The sequence below is a fragment of the Balaenoptera musculus genome, chromosome 6 (genome assembly GCF_009873245.2).
Source record: "Balaenoptera musculus isolate JJ_BM4_2016_0621 chromosome 6, mBalMus1.pri.v3, whole genome shotgun sequence".
NCBI classification, from domain to species: Eukaryota; Metazoa; Chordata; class Mammalia; order Artiodactyla; family Balaenopteridae; genus Balaenoptera; species Balaenoptera musculus.
In genome coordinates, this window is record NC_045790.1 from 89,019,095 (window position 1) to 89,040,298 (window position 21,204).

The 21,204-nt window shown below is 34.1% G+C and overlaps 1 protein-coding gene across 4 annotated transcripts in view; it reads left to right on the top strand.

Annotated features, from left to right (window-relative positions):
* The window catches only part of FSD1L (fibronectin type III and SPRY domain containing 1 like), a 67,069-nt gene that overhangs the window by 12,146 nt on the left and 33,719 nt on the right, over positions 1–21,204 (top strand). For all 4 annotated transcript variants that reach the window (XM_036856256.1, XM_036856260.1, XM_036856257.1 and 1 more), the window contains exons 2-5: positions 1,310–1,405; positions 3,680–3,811; positions 11,899–12,000; positions 19,759–19,781. In XM_036856256.1, coding sequence (XP_036712151.1) covers positions 1,310–1,405; positions 3,680–3,811; positions 11,899–12,000; positions 19,759–19,781 — 353 coding nt within the window. The remainder of the gene's footprint in view (positions 1–1,309; positions 1,406–3,679; positions 3,812–11,898; positions 12,001–19,758; positions 19,782–21,204) is intronic.

Consider the following 21,204-nt stretch of genomic DNA (forward strand, 5'->3'; position numbering starts at 1 on the left):
AGGATAAACAGCTAACTCTTTCATAGCATAACTTCATTGTGTTATTATACTAAAATAACAACAGTGGTGAGGATGGGAAGAAATAGCATTGGTAAGTGAAGCAGAGAGGCTTAGTCCGGCCCAGGGATGATAATACCTACTTATCTCCAGGGATTGTTGGGAGAATGAAATGAGAGCTGTAATTATTTTAATTTTTTTACTATAATGCTTTATGAACATTTATATGAAATGTTATCCCGTTATCAGATTATTTCCTGAGCTCTTTATATTTAGCCTTTTATCAGTTTTTGATAATATTTTGAGGAGAAACTTTATTACACAAAATCTTACAGGAAATTATTGAAATATTTATGTTTGTAGGTGCTTATGGAAATAAGGCTTGTACTTCTGGGAAAAATTATAAAGTGGAAGTACTTGCTTTTGATTTTTACTGAGAATGCAAGTACCTTGTTTGGATTTTGCTTTTACTACCCACGAAGAGTTATTAAACAACTAGACCTGTGATGTACAATGTGACAGCACTTGTCACATGTGTAATAAAAAGTGAAATTAATTCAAGTTAAAATAAATTTAGTTCCTCAGTTGCTCTAGCCACATTTCAAGAGCTCATTAGCTTCATGTGGCTAGTTACCACCATACAGAACAGCACATATATAGGATATTTCCATTATAGCAGGAAATTTTATTGGACAACACTGAAGCAGAGAGTATGAGAAAGTTAAATAATCAAGTGTTTTATTTAAATAGGAAGCATTATCAAAAAGTCTGAGGTATTTGCTACTAAAATTACCTTATTTATTATGGTTCTATAGCATCTGTAACTATTGCAATGAATGTTGTAATTTTAACTGCAAATTTATTATCTACTTTCATACTTCTAAAATATAATGTTTTTAATTTTTATAAATAAATAAAATGTCAAATTTCAGTGTCTCTGCTTTTATTCCTCATTTCCTGATGTTGATCAGAAGTTTCCATTTATTTTTGCAACGTTTAAGGATTTGGTTCTGTTCGTTTGCCATGGCCTTATGACCTAAAGTAACAGTCTTTATGTTAAATAATATTGATCATCTTCAGTGTGAAAGATATGGTGGTAATTAAGTTGTACACTAGGAGTAAGAGGTTGTAAAACAGTACCAATATATATCCCATCTTTTGTAATTATAGCGTTTGAACAATGAACAGTTTTACATTGCTCCTGTTTATTATGTAATATACTCTTACATACAGAGTTTGTTTAGAGAATTGTTATAAAGTTTATAATTCTCTTTTAATAAAATCTAGTGTTAAAATTTTTTTTTTATCCTAGGAAGCTCTACAAAGGATCATTTCAACTCTGGCAAATAAAAATGATGAAATTCAGAACTTTATTGATACACTAAATCAAACACTAAAAGGAGTTCAGGTATGAATCTGTTTTAAAAAAAATTTGTGTGAATATGTCACAATTAATGATTGTTGGGTCGAATCAGAAGTATAAATATACACTGTCAACTATAGATTATAAACTAATGGAGGTGAGAGCAGGGTTTTTAAATGGCAGATAAATAAAAATGCTTTATTTGCTATTACCACATTCTCCATGGAAAGATCGAATAGTAAGGGAAAAAGAAAACTCTGGAATATTGCTAGGAGTATTATAATGCTCACTTTTCTTCCTTTCCGTTTCATGTTTGTCTTTTCTAATTCCAATTAAGAGCAAATTGTGCCTTTCTAAAAGTACTGGGAAGCTAAACATTTCTTTTACTGTAAATAGTAGAAAGAAAATGTAGATGATAAGAGGTCCACTTGCAGAACTAGATGAAAGTAAGATATAAAAGTAAAAGGTAAAGTGCCCATTGAGGAGAGAGGGGAATACTTAAGGAAATGGTCCCAGGTATAGGTGGATAATCCATACTGTAAATAATCAAATGTTGATTGTGGAAGAGACCTTAAGATAAGCTGGTGATGCTTTCCCATGAATGTGCCTTAATTAATTTAAGGGTCATTTCTTTGTGAAATAAACATAGAAGATTTCCAGGATACTTGTAGACAGTGAATCCTTCCCTGTGGTTTTTGTTTGGTTCAACCTAGGTAATTGCATGGCCTGTTAAACCTTATGGTCTTGTATTTTCTTTACTTCTGAATTTGCTGTAATTGAAGTTAGTTAATTATAATCTTCACCAGTTTAACTGTCTTTCTCAAACTATTTTATTGGAAAATTTGGTGAATCCACTAATCCAGTTTCTTTAAATAAGCAGAGCTAGTGGTTCTAAAACTCTTGGTCTATGGACGAGAGAATCATCACATTTGAAATCTGTAAAAGGGTACCTTTAGATAGAGCTAGCTCACACTGTTCTTCTGATTGACAGATTATTAGGACTTTACCTTAGCATCCATAAAAAAAATAGAGGGGGAATTAAGCTACACCCTCGTCACTGAAGATGGGAGCATAAGCTGTAGTGGACGAGAGACCATAAGAATGTGCCAGTTGGTTATTGAGGGGGAAAAGAGCAGTCCAGTTCCTTCTTACAGATGAAAAAATTGAGGTCCAGGAATTTAAGTGGCTTGTCCAAGGTCACACTGTTGCTGAGTGGTTAATGTGGAATTTGACTTAGGTCTTCTGCCTTCCAGACTGCACATTTCTTCCTCCACATCATGTTCTTACTACTGTAAAGAAACTAGTAAAATGATTAACACCACTTTTGGTAAGACTCCAGTGAGATGATGTCTGGTTTTTATAAACATTTTAAGCAAAAGTTTGGATTGTAATATTACAGTAGATTTTGTGTATTAGTTTTGTAAACCAGTGCCAATTTCGCTTCTCTTAGTTGAATGATTCATCTATGTTGAAAAATGCCTTAAGATAATTTCTTCTATCTCATAATTGTTGCAAGTGTGAATATCGCTTATCTAGGGATTTCACAGATATTTTGTTATTTCTTGTTGAGATAGCATCATCTTGCTTAATGAGGCAGTGAGGAACTCTTGGAGGTCAACAGACTTTATAAACAGATTTCAGTTTATAAAATTTAGAAGTTTGACTACAAATTCTAGTCAGTAGATGATTTCTGAGGTTCCTTCTAGCACCGAAATTCAGCATTTGATAAATCTCTTAGGACCCAGTAAGGAATTGCTTAGTGTTTTAATTCTGCTTATCTTATGTAAATGCAGTGTTTTAGGCAACCTGAAAGATTTAAAAATTTGCGCAAAATCAGCCCCATCCCTATATGCCCAGACTATTTCTCAGAGTTACAGAATCAAAATCTCTGGAATATTTTATTAAAATCTGCTTCACTGATGATTCTGATGCACACCAAAAGTTGAGAACCACTGGCTTAGGGTCTGCCTTAGAGCCTAAAGGTCTGGACAAAGTTGACAACCTTAATACAAACTTTCACATTGTCCTGTGGAAACAGTCTTATAAAAGGTGAGGAGAGTATGGGCTAGTTCATAAAAGGCTGCTTAACTCATAGCATTGCTGAAGTAGAACTATCAGCATTAGCAGCCAGCTTCTTGGATTTATCTGTTTTTAAAGGTGTATGTCAAATATTAGAATTTTAATTATTTTATGATATTAGGCTGATATTAGATTCATAATATGAATCTATTCTCTTCTTTGATAAGTACTATATCTTTTAGTTTTTTAATGTTTGACAGCTCTTAAGTAAAATCTTTGTTTTGTTTGTTTATTAAACAGGAAAATTCTTCTAACATACTTTCAGAGTTAGATGAAGAATTTGATAGTTTATACTCCATACTGGATGAGGTAAAAGAAAGTATGATTAACAGTATCAAGCAGGAACAAGCTCGTAAATCACAGGAGTTACAGGTGAGATCGTGCAACTATTTAAATATGAATAATTTTGGTCTGTATAATGCTTGATTTATTGAAAGCAAAAATTAGTGAATTTTTTTTTTTTTTTTTTTAAAAAGGACCATATATATATATTTTTTTTTTAATTTTATAGCTACTTTATTTATTTATTTATTTATTTTTGGCTGTGTTGGGTCTTCGGTTCGTGCGAGGGCTTTCTCTAGTTGCAGCAAGTGGGGACCACTGTTCATCGCGGTGCGGGGACCGCTCTTCATCGCGGTGCGCGGGCCTTTCACTATCGCGGCCCCTCCCGTTGCGGGGCACAGGCTCCAGATGCGCAGGCTCAGTAGTTGTGGCTCACGGGCCCAGCTGCTCCGTGGCATGTGGGATCTTCCCAGACCAGGGCTCGAACCCGTGTCCCCTGCATTAGCAGGCAGATTCTCAACCACTGCGCCACCAGGGAAGCCCGTGAATTTTTTGTATAACTGTACTGATATCTTGTAGAAGAATGATTCTTAATTTTGTTTTGGTCATAGATACCGTTTTTTTAAAATTGTGATAAAAAACCTAAGATTTACCCTCTTAACCATTTTTAAATGTACAGTAGTATTAACTATATTCACATCGTTGTGTAACAGATCTCTAGGACTTTTTCATCTTGCAGAACTGAAACTCTATACTCATTGAACAACGCCCCATTTGCCCTTTTCCCCCACTGCATGGCAACCACCATTGTATTGTCTACTCTAGATATCTCATATAAGTGGAATCATACAGTATTTGTCCCTTTGTGACTGGCTTATTTCACTCGGCATAATGTCTTCAGATTCATCCATCTTGTAGCATGTGTCAGGATTTCCTTCTTTTTTATGGCTGAATAATATTCCATTGCATGTATTTACCACATTTTCTTTATGTGGTATGTCCATTTATCTGTCTATGGACATTTGGGCTGCTTCCATCTCTTGGCTGTTGTGAGTAATGCTGCAGTATACGTGGGTGTATATTGAAATTTTGATAGTGATTGCATTGAATTTGTAGATTGCTTTCGGTACTATGGTTGTTTTAACAATATTAAGTCTTCCAATCCATGACCATAGGATGTCTTTCCATTTATCTGTGTCTTTAATTTCTTTCAGCAGTGTTTTGTAGTGTTCAGTGAATAGGTCTTTTGCCTCCTTGGTTAAATTTACTGCAAAGTATTTCATTCTTTTTGATGCTATTGTAAATGTGATTGTTTTCTTTTTTTTTTTTTACAATGGAATAATATTTATTGTTCATATGGAAAATTTAGAAAAATTATAAAATAGAAAATAAAGATCATCCATAGTCCTGTCACTCAGAAATAGTCACTATTTTTTTCTTTTTTGTAATATACATTTAAATATACATATATAATACACATATATAGGGACATTTTTAATAGAATTAATATCTTATGTATAATTTTTAACCTGGCTTTTTAATCACTTATTATGCCAGATACATTTTCCCATGCCATTGAAAAGTCTTTGAAAACATTCTTAATATTACCTACCAAAATTTGTTAAACCAATTCCCTATAGTTAGGTATCTAGTTATTCTGTTTTTTGCTACTGTAAGTAGCTCCATGTTGTACAAGTATTTTGTATTTTTGTGGACATCTCTGATGATTTCATCAAGATTAAACAACATTTTTCGTGTTCTTTTTACTACCATATTGTCTTCCAAAATGGTTGTATTCCTTTACCCTCCCTGAACAAGATGCAAAAACGATCTTTTCACTGCTGGGTAAGGATATATATTTTTTTAATTTCTACCAACTAAATGGAGGGAGGAAAGCATGTTATTATTTGAAGTTCCTTCATTATCAGGTTGAATATTTTAACATGCTTCTTGATATTTTTGCCATTTATGAATTATCTTTTATGTTCTTTCCCTTTTTTGGTATTGGTATGCTTGACTTGTTGATTTTATTTATTTATTTATTTTTTCCGAATTTTGAGTTTTATTTTATTTATTTTTTTTATACAGCAGGTTCTCATTAGTTATCTACTTTATACATATTAGTGTATATATGTCAATCCCAATCTCCCAATTCATCCCATCACCACCACCACCACCACTACCCCCCCCTTCCTTTCCCCCCTTGGTTGTCCATATGTTTGTTCTCTACATCTGTGTCTTGCAAACCAGTTCATCTGTACCATTTTTCTAGATTCCACATATATGCCTTAATAGACGATATTTGTTTTTCTCTTTCTGACTTACTTCACTCTGTATGACAGTCTCTAGGTCCATCCACGTCTTTACAAATGACCCAATTTCGTTCCTTTTTATGGCTGATATTCCACTGTGTATATGTACCACAGCTTCTTTATCCATTCGTCTGTCGATGGACACTTAGGTTGCTTCCACGACCTGATTATTGTAAATAGTGCTGCAATGAACATGGGGGTGCGTGTGTCTTTTTGAATTATGGTTTTCTCAGGGTATATACCCAGTAGTGGGATTGCTGGGTCATATGGTAATTCTATTTTTAGCTTTTTAAGGACCCTCCATACTGTTCTCCATAGTGGCTGTATCAATTTACATTCCCACCAACAGTGCAAGAGGGTCCCCTTTTCTCCACACCCTCTCCAGCATTTGTTGTTTGTAGATTTTCTGATGATGCCCATTCTAACTAGTGTGAGGTGATACCTCATTGTAGTTTTGATTTGCATTTCTCTAATAATTAGTGATGTTGAGTAGCTTTTCATGTGCTTCTTGGCCATCTGTATGTCTTCTTTGGAGAAATGTCTACTTAGGCCTTCTGCCCATTTTTTGTTTGGGTTTGTTATTTTAATATTGAGCTGCATGAGCTGTTTATATATTTTGGAGATTAATCCTTTGTCTGTTGATTCATTTGCAAATATTTTCTCCCATTCTGAGGGTTGTCTTTTCATCTTGTTTGTAGTTTCCTTTGCTGTGCAAAAGCTTTTAAGTTTCATCAGGTCCCTAAATGGGATTGTTTTCTTAATTTCCTTTTTGGATTGTTCATTGTTCATATATATAAATGCAGCTGTTTTTTGTGTGCTGATTTTGGTCACAGATGTCTTTGAGAATCTGAGAGCTATGGAAGAATACAAATGTTCTCTTTCTCTTACAAACATGCTGTACACACACAATTTCCCAGTATTAAATACGCTTTCAAGTCTGTCCATTCTTCCCAGGTTGAGATTTGTTTTTTATATTTAGGAGGTGGGAGTTGTATTGCAGTTGAACAACATGGGTTTGAACTGTGAGGGTCCACTTATACACTGATATTTTTCAGTAGTAAGTACTACAATACCATACAGTCTGGTTGGTTGAATCGTGGATGCAGAAGAACCACAGATATGGAGGGTCAACTCTAAGTTATATATGGATTAACCCCCCCATTGTTCAAGAGCCAACAGTACTTAAATCATTTAAAGGTAATTAGTTTAGTCATAAAGTATCCATAAATTTCAATAAATAAGAAATTCATTCATTTAAAAAAGCAAGATTGGAGAATAAAGGAAAACTCAGCATCTTCTGAAGATCTCACCCATGACTCATCCTGTGGAGATTTCTATTCTGGCTTGGGCCAAAATCCTTCATCATAGCACCAGTTTGGAATACCCTTTAAGCGTTCAGTTGCTTAATCTCTAACCTTCCCTTCTCCCTCCCTATGCTTTTTCTCTGCCAGAGCAGCTCTAATTATCTTCATTGTATTCACCAGACACCATTTCTGTCAGCCTGGCCTATACCACATATTAAATTTGCTACCAAAATGGTCATGAGTCATATTTTTTCTCCTACATTTTCCTCTTCCCATCAAGTGACAAAAATCTCACGCATATTGAATGTGCATTATCAATTCTTATCTGCCACCTTTAACCATCCCTGGAGTGAGTGATGCTCCAGTGCTGCTATTATTTTTCTTCTCTCTTACCTGTAAGTTTCAAATACCTGGTTGGTGCCTTTTTTTGTTGGCACCTTCTTTCTGCTTAACTGTGCATGCAGTTTATTTTTCTGGCATTGTTAATAGGGAAGCTAGAAGCAGCCAATAGACACAATTTAAAAAACTTGCAGTTGAGGAGTTCCCTAGTGGCTTAGTGGTTAGGATTCCAGGCTTTCACTGCCGTGGCCTGGGTTCAGTCCCTGGTCGGGGCACTGAGATCCTGCAAGCCATGCTGCATGGCCAAAAAACAAAACAAAACAAAACAAAAACAAAAAATCTTGCAATTGGCTAAATAAAATTGAACTGTTAACACCCTTCATTAGAGTAGAAACTTTTCCAAGGAGGAAAAATACTTCCTCCTTGTCCCATATTATTCACGTATCTTATTATATTGCTAGGTTTTAAATAATGGCAGTTGACTTGCTTCTCTTAGGTCCTTTTCTCTACTTTTCCCTTTCTTCCTCTCCTCAAAATTCACATTCACTGGAAACAAAGCTCATATGATAATAGCTTTAGAAATGCATTATTAGACATTGAAGTCATAATTATCATTGGATTTTTAAAAATTATTTTATCATCTTCATTATGTCCTGTTATGCTTACTCTAAAGATAGAGTCATAAAAGAATTTGAAAAACCTTAGAATGGTCCACATCTTTTAATGTTCCAAATTCATATTTGAGAAGCTACTTTAATAATTTATGGGGAAGTCAGTGATAATATTTGATTGCCAGTATCAAGATTTTATGCATTCATTCAGTAAAATTTGAGTTAGGCTATGCTGGATTTAGAGTAAGTAGTAGTGAGCAAAACAGTTCCTGCCCTCATGCATTTCACATTCTCATGGAGGGTAATTTGCAAGAAATGCAGAAGAAAGGAAAATCAAATTCTTTTGCCAAAGAGATTAGAATTTATAAGAGTAAGCAAAAATGTATGTAAGATATAACCGATTTAAGAATAATGTTAATGTAAACACTCTACAGCTGTATATAATGCAGAGGGATCATGAAGGGAATTGAGTTCAGGAGCAATTCTTAGAAACTGATTTGAAGCACTTTGAGGGAGGGAAAAGCTTACTTAATAAAAGGAAGAGAGGGTATTCCAGGTAAGAGGCAGTTCAGTTGTTAAGATAATCAAAGATTAAAAGTCTAGAAGAGTCTTAGAATCATCTTTAAGCCAAGTCACTGCTGATTTGGAGGAGAGATCTAATATTCATGTCATGGCATGTGGATTTTGATATTTAGGTGTGCTGTCCTTAAGTCAAGATGTTTGAGATTTTCAGAATTAGGTACTCTCTATCCATTGTGGATTTTTGGTTTAAAATATGTCCTTTGACTTCTAGAAGAAGTGTGATATTTTCATATCAGAACTTACTTTCTGGCAGCCCTATACAGAGCTAGGTATATGTGTGTACACATAAAATCTATAGTGCTCATCTTAAAACAGGCTGCATTTATTGCTCTTGTAAACTATTGAATTTATATTTCTAGTTATTGGCTAAATTCCCAGTAATGAATAATTGGGTCATATAAATTTATTTAACCTTTTTTTCTCATGGAGTCTTAGATGAACTTTGTCCACTTTGGGTTTTGTGACTCTTAATTACAATGCTAATGAACATAATTATTATTATTATTTTTGCAACTGATCTGATTCGTGGAAGTCTTCCATGCAAACTGCATTTGGGCTCTTTTTAAATGAGATGATGTTACTCTGATTTTTTGATCAAGTATTCTATCAAATTCATCATTAGCTGTTGAATATTGATGGGGGATTCAAAATGTTGCAGAAAATGAGAGGAACAGAGTTCTAAATACTCTTTGGAAGTGGTGACTGCAGAGATGTTAGCACCATCTTTTCTTCCTTATCATCATTTGAGATCTTCATTTTTTATAGCGATTCCCTTTGGAAGTGGTGACTGCAGAGATGTTAGCACCATCTTTTCTTCCTTATCATCATTTCAGATCTTCATTTTTTATAGCGATTCCATTTTTTCCATCCTTTTATTATCCTTCGTGATTCTTAGTACTTGACTTTTCTTCTCAATGGCACAAAAATTTTCACAGTTTTTTTTAATGTATTTTTTTAAAATAAATTTATTTATTTATTTACTTATTTATATTTATTTTTGGCTGCACTGGGTCTTCATTGCTGTGTGTGGGCTTTCTCTAGTTGAAGTGAGCAGGGGCTACTCTTCGTTGCAGTGCGTGGGCTTCTCATTGCGGTGTCTTCTCTTGTTACGGAGCACAGGCTCTAGGCATGTGGGCTTCAGTAGTTGCAGCACGCAGGCTTAGTAGTTGTGGCTCATGGGCTCTAGAGTGCAGGCTCAGTAGTTGTGGCGCACGGGCTTAGTTGCTCCACGGCATGTGGAATCTTCCCGGACCAGGGCTCGAACCCGTGTCCCGTGCATTGGCAGGCAGATTCTTAACCACTGCACCACCAGGGAAGCTCCTTTCACAGTTTTTTAATAGAAATGGTTATCTAGGGGAGAGCACGGGATATTGAGGGGACAGTAGGTTGTAAAATAAAACTCTTAAGTTATTGAGATGTAAGCTTAGTGAACATAACTTCATTCTTCAGTATGTTCTTGTGTTATGGTTCAAAGGAAAACCTATGGTGATCTCAAACCATAAAGCTTTCTTGGAGTAGTTTAAAAACCAAGTATTAAAAAGAATCACAACTTGGCTACTGATGCCATTTCTTTCTTTATTTGGAGTTAATAGAGCATCTCTGTTCTTTCTTTGGGTTCACAAACTCAATAGCATGTTGTTTTTATTAAGGTATTTTAATAATTCCTCTGAATAACTAAGTGCTCTTTAAGTTGTAATCCTTTGTTCTCCCTTTTTTTTTTGCTTTCCCTCTTGACTTCAAAGCAAATTTATAGCATTTTCTTAGAATAAGATATTGTTTTTCAAACTTTGACTTCAGATTGGTTTTTTTTTACTTTAATAGTTCCTTGAGATATATTATTTATTCTTCTTGGTATTTTTTACTTTTATACTACATTGACTTACTCTGCCCTAGTGATCCTGTATGGACCATTTATACCTACCATCTTATTCTCAGTGATTTTGCTTTTATAAAGCTCTATTTCAAATGGTGGTTTGTTAATTCTTTGAAACTCATAAGAGGCTTACTCATAGGAAGAGCAGTATTTTTATGAAATTGTAGTTAGGTTCTTAGAATGACACATGAAAACCTATTCTAATCCAAACTATGACTGAACTATTCTACTTTTCCAAAGTAAAACAGGACACATCAGAAACCAATAAAATCAGATGTAGTTTATCTTTAGTTTGTATCAGAAGGGAAAATTAAGTAGATTTGAATATGGAATAGATATTAATAAATATTCTGAAGAAGAATCTTGGATACATTTAAAAGCTTAGAAATGGGTCCGTTTCTTTGTTTAAAGGTATCACTAACAATATTTTCACATAACTGGGCTTATTTTAAATCTACAAATGATAATGTGAGAGAAGGGGGGAGGGGAGGGGAGAGAAAGAACTGAATAAGAAAGGTTGTGTTAGGTGAAATTAACACATCACTATAACAGAGCTTATCACTGTAACAGTTACCATTTTTTGTTCCTATTTGATTTTTTTGAAATCTAGGCACTTCCTGTGTTATCCAGTTTTGGAAACTGTAAATTAGCATTTATAGGGGTATGTATTACTTGAGTAATGCGATAAGTGGAGTACTAAGATTGTGCTCAACTGAATGTACCTGTAACTTGATTCGTGAACTTTAGCTTAATTAAATATCATCAAGAAATTTTGTCTTCATTATAGAGGATGTTGCCTGCAGGTGGATTATTTTGATATTTTACTTTAAATTTTCTGACTACCTGATTGAGAAGAATCTTTAAATAAATTTGACCCCAACCATTTATAATTGCTTTGTTTATTTTTTGTTTTTAAATGATGAGTATATCTTTATCTGTATGTAATTAAGCTGTTCTGGACAAATTATGGACAGTTTAAGATAATTAAAATTTGTTATATATATGACTAGTGATTACCTTGCTTCAGTACCTCTCTAAAATGTTTGTTCAATTATTGCTATTAAGATTGTAACATTCATTGTAACAATATATATTTAAGATTCTGATGACAATAGGAAATTCTATTTTAATGATTTTTTGTTATTATTATTTTTAGAGTCAGCTTAGTCAATGTAATAATGCCCTGGAGAACTCCGAAGAACTACTAGAATTTGCAACAAGGTCATTAGATATAAAGGAACCTGAAGAATTTTCAAAGGTACCAAAAAACTAACCAAAAAAATGAAACTAATCCACTTAAAAAGGAAAGTTTTGTTTAAAAGAAAATGGTGTTTTCCCGTTTGATTTTGGATTCATTCAGTCATTTCTGATACTAGAAAAGGCTTGGCAGTTCTTGTTAAGTAAAATGCTAGCTGTTCATTTATTCCAAAGCATATACTTAGAAGTGTGTGTCATTGGGGTCACGAACAAATTAATTATTTGTTTAATGCTCATTTCAGATGAATGACGTTACTCTTTTTTTCAGTTACTTCCCCCTTGGTCATTTATTTTAAAGGTACTTGTATACTTTAGCCGAGTCATACCTTTGTTATAAACATTTTATAACTAAGGAAAGGAGATTGATATTGCTATTAACATTCATAAAAATCTAAGTTGGTGTTCCTTTCAGTGAGCTGATTGGGAAAACATTGTCACTTGATGCATATGAAAGCATTGTGAAACTTACTAAATTTGTTATTAAGTGTCCCAGTGTTCAGCTTAAGTAATTGTTTGAATGCTTTATTAAAATATGAAAATGTAGGTCCCTAAGAGGTATATTTGGTGTGAAGATACAAATAGTAGAGCAAGAAGACTGCTAATGTTTTAACCTAGATCCTGGTGTTTAAGAGATTCTGAATTCTAGATTCTTATTCTTACTTTAAGTAGAGTCATTTTTAAATGATTGGCAGTTTATCAAATCATTTGATATTTGATATAGAATAAGTATGTAGACTATATAGAGAATGGCATGAAAGAGTGTGAAATAAAACTATATAATTAGTAAAATATATACTGTGAAGTAGTCTTGTCAAGATAAGATATTTGAGTTTGATATTTTCTTGGTCTTTGTGGACTGTGTAGTGAGCTGCTTGAAAGGTAGCTTTATAATCCATGTGTGCCCACCAGTGATTTCATTTTATGATTTTTCTATGAACTTGAGGGTAGAAGAAACTTCCTTGAGAAGATAACATTTGCTGACTTAAATCCCTGCAACTTGAAAATGAACTTTAAAAATTAATTCCTTTTGACTAAATGAATGGAAGTTTCTTTTGCTGTAAACGAGTTAACTAATTAATTCTTGAATTTGGATGTCGGTTGTAAGAAAATTCATCTTTGCACTTTGTAAAACTTATTATATAAAGGAATTATGAGGGAATAGTATCATACTTTAAATTATTCTAAAAGTATAGATATGTCACCTATTCAGAGGGCATTTATGTGATAACCTCAAATATCTGGAACATAGCCAAAAAAACATGCAGAAAGCAAAAGATGTCTGAGTCAGCAGAATCAGTGTCGCACAGTTCGTGAGTGGGAGTTAATATCTTCTATTCATGATAGTGTCTCAGAATCTGTTGACTATTAGTATGTACATGGTACTACTAAGTTTTTCGGGTTTTTTCCTTTTTATTTCCTGGTTGTCAACAGATTCCCCTTCTAGTGGAGTAGGGCAGCTGTTAATGACAGGCATAATCATAGCAGCAAGAATTAACAGCTGAGCACCTGAGAGCGGAAGAAGACAGGAAAACTATAAAATGTGGACATAGTACTCAAAAATAGCTTGAATCCAGTTGAATTTAAATAGGACCTGATGCTTGGAAAAACTGATAAAAGTTTGTTTCTCCCAAGTTTCTCTTTCCATTGACATTTTCAGAGTCCTTTCTTCTTCCTCTCAAAAGATTCTGTTCTCTCTTTCTCTCTCCTTTGTTCTTTCCAGCTTTGTTAAAACTTGTTTCCAGTATACTGTAAATTGGAAAGGTTCTGATCAAATAAATCACCTTGTGGTTTAAATATATTTTCTTCATGTGCCACTTTGCTTCTTATCTTACTATTTTGGTCTTGTCTTCCAGCATTTTGCAGTACTTCCTAGTAGCTTGATCCCTTTGGAGATGTGTTGAAATGAATTATTTGTCAGTGTTTCCTAGCCAGAAATCTGAGTTTATTGTTCAAGAAAAATGCTTAACTGAGAGTTACTTGCAATTATTTTCTTAGTATATCCAAATAGTATCCAGATAATGTTTTGATTCCAAGTCAAAAACTAAATGTACTTTCCTAACCAGCTGCATGGACTCCAGGCTTGCCTCAGATACCTAATTGCTGACAGAGTAGGGAAAGATGACTTGGAAGATTAATTATTGGACTAGGAGTATGTTGTTAGATATTTGGAAACAATTCTTTTAATGTATATTATTTGCAAATATCTCATATTAAAGTGATTAAAGCAGATTAATATGAATAACTCATGGGGACAAAAAATATTGTAGGCTGAAATCTAGGCCATGAGTCTTTTTAGACTTCATTATCTTCAAAAAGAGTATTTTAAATACTAATATTTAAGTGATCATGTTGCAGTACATCAGCATGAGAATTGAACAGAAAGCTATGCTAATTATTTACCAGCATTAGACAGTCTGAAAGTGAACAAGTAAAAATAGCACAAATGGAAAAGGATTTTAGAATAAATTTTCACTAATTTTTTTTAACTGTTAGAAGTTTGGTTGATAGTAAATATATGCAAGAAGATCACCAGCAAATGAGTTCTGGATCATTAGCTTTATTTCTGGATGAACAAGTAGCCAAAGCCCCAGCAGACTTGGTTTTTCTGCTAATAACTGGCCTGCAGAACACTGCATGGATCCCTTAGCAAAATTAATATTCCCACCAACTCCCCCTCTCCTCCGAATTTAGAACTTGAATTTTACTTATGAAAAGAGCTGAGTTTATGGGACATTTTCCAAGTCAATATAACTAACCACTTCATCCCAATCTTGCCACACATAACTCAGTTGTCAGACAAGGAGGGAGGGAATGGTTTCCTGCCCACAGGTGCTTACACTGGAGAAAAAAGTACAGAGTAAGGTGAAAGGGAAACAGTCTTCTAGATTAGATCACAGATGAAAAGGGAGAAAGGATTTTGTGTATTTCCAACTTCTGACTCACAGTAACTCACCATTAGAATATTATTCAGCAGGTGTCAATCTCTGACCACTGGAAGGAGCAAATAAGGAGAGGGGTGGAAGCTCACTCAGTATCTTCAAGGGAGCAGAAGTAGTACTGGCAGAAACTGCTTCTGTGGCTGCAGTCAGGAATTCTGGGAGAGGAGAGGACCATCAACAAAAGCGTGAAGGGAATTCCCTGGCGGTCCAGTGGTTAGGGCTCTGTGCTTCCATTTCACGGGGCATGGGTTCGATCCCTAGTCGGGGAACTTAGATCCTGCAAGCTGCTCGGTGTGGCAAAAAAAAAAAAAAAAGCATGAATGTTTCAGTTATGAAGGCAGTTTAAAAACAAGTGTAAATATTTAAGAATAGCTCAAACTATAAGTTTTCACCTTTACTTCGTTTGTAGGTGTTTATGTCTTATAGAAATGCAGTCTCCTGTTATATAAATGTACTTAGTCATAGAGTACAGATGTATGTGGTACTGTATTCCATGTTTATTTCAAGTTATTTACTAGGGTTTTGTGAAGAAGACTTTTAAATGATCGTGTTTTTGGAAAATAGTGCTTTTTATAAACAGATAAATATATGTATAGGAAATATAAAACTTCTAATGTTTGGAATCAACCAGTATGCAGTAATTTTTTTTGGAATCTAGTGTTTTTTGCCTAAGGGAAAATTGCACTTTGAAACGGTCTCTTATTTACTCTCTCTGACTGAGTCCCCTTCATTTCCCAAGTTATTCCTTAATATGGTATTTTTGGGGTGAAGGTAGAAATCTCAGTAATATATTGTAAAAAGTATTAAATATTTGCCCCCTAGTCATTTTCAGATTGTCTCAAGGAAAGATTGCAAAATTATCTGTCCCAAATCTAATAGGATAATCTGAAGTATGAAACAATGTGAACATATAGACATAACTTGAAAAGTTTCCTCAGTGTTGTGTGGCATTCACATTTTTACTAGGAACTCTATTGGACTTTACTGCAAATCAAAATCAAGATAAATCTTCTCCTGAAAATGTGACATCTAGCCTTTGCTACATTCATTGTTTTGACAATGTTAGTATATTTTTCTCTCAGCAGTTATCATTCAGAAACAGATATATTCTTATTTTTGTTGCTGTTTATCAGTGCTCTGATTTTAACTAACTTTTCCCTTGCTACCTTTCTCCATTTCAGCCTGTATTTTGGAGAATTAGATTGTTAAAATGTTTAATTTATTTTAGATAATTTAAAAAAGTCATTATCTACACATAAGATGGCTTAGGATGGAGTTTAGGGTTCAAAGATATCATTGTGCTCATCATTTTATAGATGAGATAATTGAGTCCTAAAAGAGTTAAGTGACTTGTTGGTTAATGTGATGGGCTGAAACTCAGAGCTCTTAAAACTTGGTCTAATACTCCTTATTTTTAAAAAGTTTAAAAATTTCTGCTGGTTGGGAAGAAATTTGGAAATCTCAGATTTTGTTCTGTTTGGGTAAATGATTCATTGAGTACAGTAAGCAAGATCTAAAACTTCTTTATTATTCCTATTTTAATTGTGTTTAGGAAAGACTATTTAATTAGCTCCTCCATATATGGAACTATTTTAGAGTACTTTGCTTCTAATGTCTTTCTATAAAAGGAGAAAAATGAAGATATTAAGAAGAAATATAGAAACAATAAGACCTTAATCTTCAAAGGGCTGGAATAAATTCACTGAGGAAAGTAGTTTCTATATCTACTCATTGCAGATTGGGAAAAGATCTGGTTTAAATACTTTATATTTAATTGGTAGTGATAAAGAACCATTTGTGATTACTCCTCCATTATTATTACAGTTTTATTTAAGGAAGTGGTCTCAGGTGACAGATTCACATAACTGGTAAAATAAAGGGTCAGAATTGTAGGATTTATTTTAAATAACATTTGAGAGATGGAGGAAGGGAATCTCAGAGAGAGAGAGAAAGGAGCCATCTCTGATGATAATAGAGAGAAATGAATTGTTGGCAAACAGGATTTCAGTAGAATATTGAAATCGAAATAGTGATTGAAATTGAAATAGAAAATAGTGATGTTGAGCAGAGTAATTATGACTAATGTTTCTTGAAGGCTTTCCAATAGTGTACACTGTCATAACCTAAAAATCTAAGTATTCACTGAGACCTCTTCATAATTCATGAAGTGGTATTATGTAGATACAAATAAATGTATTGGAGACAGAGCAGTGGTAAATCCTGGGATCAGGTGGTACTCATTAAGTAGAGATGTTTAATTGACAAAAATGCATCACTCTTGAAACTGAAACTTAGAGGAATCAAGCAACATATTAATGTGTATCTTTTAATGTGACAGCTTTCTGCTTTGGGAGAAGAAATTCCAGAAAAAAATTAAACAATCTATTTTCCAATTTAAGACATTTCTTGAAGTTGGGCCCTTTTATTGAAATACCTGCATAATTTTTTTTTTACCTGCATAATTTGAGACTTTCTATCCTTTTCTCATTGCACAGTATAACTTCTTCAACCCCTCCTGCATTTATACAGTATATATACTATAAAATTTGAACCTAAATGAAAGAGGAACCATGGAGGGTCTCCAGTTTTACCAACTGGGTGTATTTATATATATAAATACATGGGGCAACAATTTTTCCTAGATTATATGGCTTTTCATCTGTTTATTTTCTGGTTTGTCATGAACAGCCTAGTATATTAAACAATAACATGAAAGCTTTACATGCATGTGTACATGTGCACACTTGCACACAGATGCACTAAAAAAATGGCACCTTACTAAATTAATACTAGACACAAAATTGAATCATTATGGTCAGTTTTAAAAACAGTAATGGTCTTTATATTGTTGGGTTATTTGGGAGTGACTGGTAAGTAACATTCCTTTAACCAAGTTCTAAGCCAATTGGGAAATAAGACAAAACAATAAAGTTGATAAGAGGCCAAATAAAATGATATTGGAGAATTTGGCTTATATCAATGGGCACACTTCCTAATATTGAATCCTAGAAGTAGACAAACTTACCCCACCCAGGGATGTAAGTACAGGGCTACCTCAGGTCTTTGTGTGTGAGAGGAGCCTGTTTCAATGAAACTTACTGAATAGAGGGAAAGAACCGAATATAGAATATATGTTCTCTGTGGGCAAGCAAGCTGCCAGAAAGAGGGAAAGGTGCTGAGCTACTTATTTCTAGTTTGTCCTTCCAGACTCATAATCATATTAAGTCATATCATCTTCCCAGGAGAAAATGAGGGAATAGAGAGTAAGGCTAGTGGCACTTTTCTCCATGTGTAAAGAAACATCAAGTGCAGAGTCAAGTCTCCTCTTCCCCTCCTTTCACACTTGTATAAAAATCTTCGGTTATAATTCTAGCTATAATGACAATAATTTTTAAAAAATCAGTGTAATTAACTTTTTAAAGGTAAATTCAACATACAATATTAGTTTCAGATGTACATGTAATTGACTTTCTTTAACATTTCTTATTCCTAGTACCAAAGTAGGTACTTTGTACTTTTATGTATGACTTAAGACACGTATTATAGATGCCACAGAATTGGGTTGTTTGCTGTAGTATTTGGAGCTTGGAATGCGTCTTTAGAAGCATTAAGGACCAAATAGAATGATTAGTATACAAGGTCATGGAATTGATTATGATAGTGCTGTGATGTGCTCATTTTCTAAATCTCAATTCTGTTCTTTTTGTGTAGACAGGTGTGCAGACCAGAATATTTTAGGATGGGTATAAAAATGACCAATACCAAGTAAGAACAATATTAGAACTGAAGAAGAGAGACAACAGAAACATTGCTGAATACATCTAATTAATGTTCAATTAACTTTAGTAGTTATTAAATATTACTATGTGCCAAGCTTTATGCTAGACACTGGGGTTAGAATATCAAGCATAATAGCCATGTTCTACATTAGATGTGTTGTTAATTATGATGGTCAGTGTGGGGAAAAAACCTTTTGTTGGACCTATTATATGGTATGTAAATTTAAAGGGGACAGCAGTTTCTGCATGTATTTTTCATCATTTTTCTGTAACATACAGCACCGAGTAATAGCTGTGCCCTCTTCCTAAGCTTGTGCTAGCATTCTCAAAAAAAAAAAAAAAAAAAAAAAAGATATCTTAAGTAGCGTAGGCTTAAGTTGGCAGCTTCTATGAAGTCATCTGAGGGAAAGACCCTATTGCTAGAAGTGTTTCTTTGGTTTCTCCTTGTCTGAATTTTTGCCATTACAACTTCATTTTTTGGGGTAAAGGATTGTAGAACTGCAGCCTAGTTTTATATGTTAGCAGGCAAGCTCTCAGAATACAAAGTCCTTGCCCAGTGAAGGCAAGTAGAGAAAACTTGGAAGAACCATTATGAAGTGGTGAAAGAGATCTCTGAAGAAAAATTGAAGAGCAGATTTGAAATGTATAAGAAAACCATCAGAATGCATAGAAATGTGTGCCCCGTGAAGGAGATTGATTGTTCTAGTTGAAGAGTGTCAGACTGAATGAAAGTGGAGGTGTGTGTTGATATCTTAAGGTAAGAAGAAACATTTATAGTCATCTGGAATTAGTTTGAAGTGTTAAATTTTTCTCCTTATTTTAAGGTGATTTATATCGGGACTGGATTTCCAACTATAGTTCTAACATCACATTATGCAAGCTGATGTGAACTGTACAGATTTCTTGTAATTTATGTTTTGGTGAATATGAACTAATCTATTTCAGGGTTTTTATCCTAACTTTTCTTGCATGTCACTGCCATTGAAACTTGCATGAAAAGCACTAACTGCCTTCTTTCTCTTCTCCCTGATTTGCTCCAAGGCTGCCAGACAGATCAAGGATAGGTATGGTATAAAACCTACATTTTTATTTAAGTATCAACATTGAAGTCAGAAATGAAATTCAAGAAGTTTCTTATTAGAATCTCGTTAGTTAAAATAAATATACCTAATGGCGAAGTGCAAAAAACAAAAGAGAAAAAGTCTTCTGCATATATTCCGGAATAAACAGTATATCAGCAAGATTTTTAAAAAACATAGTTATTGACAATTATGTACTTCCAAAAGAATTTCATTTCTGGTATAATATAGTTTTAGTACAGTTCTTAATTAGCTATGCTAGTAGTTGGGGAACCATTTTGAATAATTAAAAACATATATATTCCTGAATGCACTTTTTGTTGTTCTTAAATTTTACCAGTATAAGTGTGTCTTATTTTATGAGAAGTTACAGCCTTATTTCGTTCCTCAGGAGCTAAAGCTCTCCTTTTTTGCTCCCTCCTGCAGCTGGCGCAGCCCTAATAAAGCCTTGCCTGAATTTCTTGTCTGGGCTCTAGTCAATTTCTATTGATCGGGGGTGGGGGGTGGGGGTGGGGTGGAAGGCCAAGACCCCTGGTCAGTATCACAACCACCACAACAAAAGCCAGCCTGATGATAACTCGTTATGTTTGTGATCTGTGTCTCAGATGTACTACTTGGACTCAACCTACTGGACCTACTGGGTCAATAAAGTCCTTAAAAGCCACACACACAAAAAAAGAGCTATTGCTCTCCTACTTAACTGCTCTCCTGTTTAACACCTTTGTATTCTCATTCCATCTTGTTCCTGGTGCCATCTCTAATGCCACTACTGTCTAGTTTGTGGGAGGAGAAAATTAAAGAAAATGATGATAGACTTTGGCTTAAAGGTCTTTACCATTGGTAGAGCCAGGATTAGCACAGGTAATTTAGTACTTGCTGTAATGAATATACGAAAGGGCTAAAAGAGCTGTTGGCAATTTTGGATTGGGTTATCACAGAGGGGATGGTTTTGATCTGCTTGGCTAGTCACTAAGCATTGACTGTAGTGAAATTTGTCACTTAAGCTTTCTTCATTTGAGGAAAATGAAATTCTCTGAAAGGCACAGCTCTTCAAAGCACCACTCTTGAGTCCTAGATTAAATTATTCATCAGATAATTCACAAAATTATTCTGTATGTATTATGTGAAAACCAGTGTTGCTATTGTTAATCTTGGCTGAAGACTTCAACTCTTGTGTTTTTCTAGTGGCCTTTTATTTGACTAGAGGCAAGATTCACATGGCAGTCATAGCATTCTTAGCACAAATATTAATTTTTCTATTTTTTGCATATTTTATTTTTTAAATTAATTTTTATTGGAATATAGTTGATTTACAATGTTGTGTTAGTTTCTGCTGTACAGCAGAGTGAATCAGTTATACATATACATACATCCACTCTTTTTTAGGTTCTATTCCCATGTAGGTCAT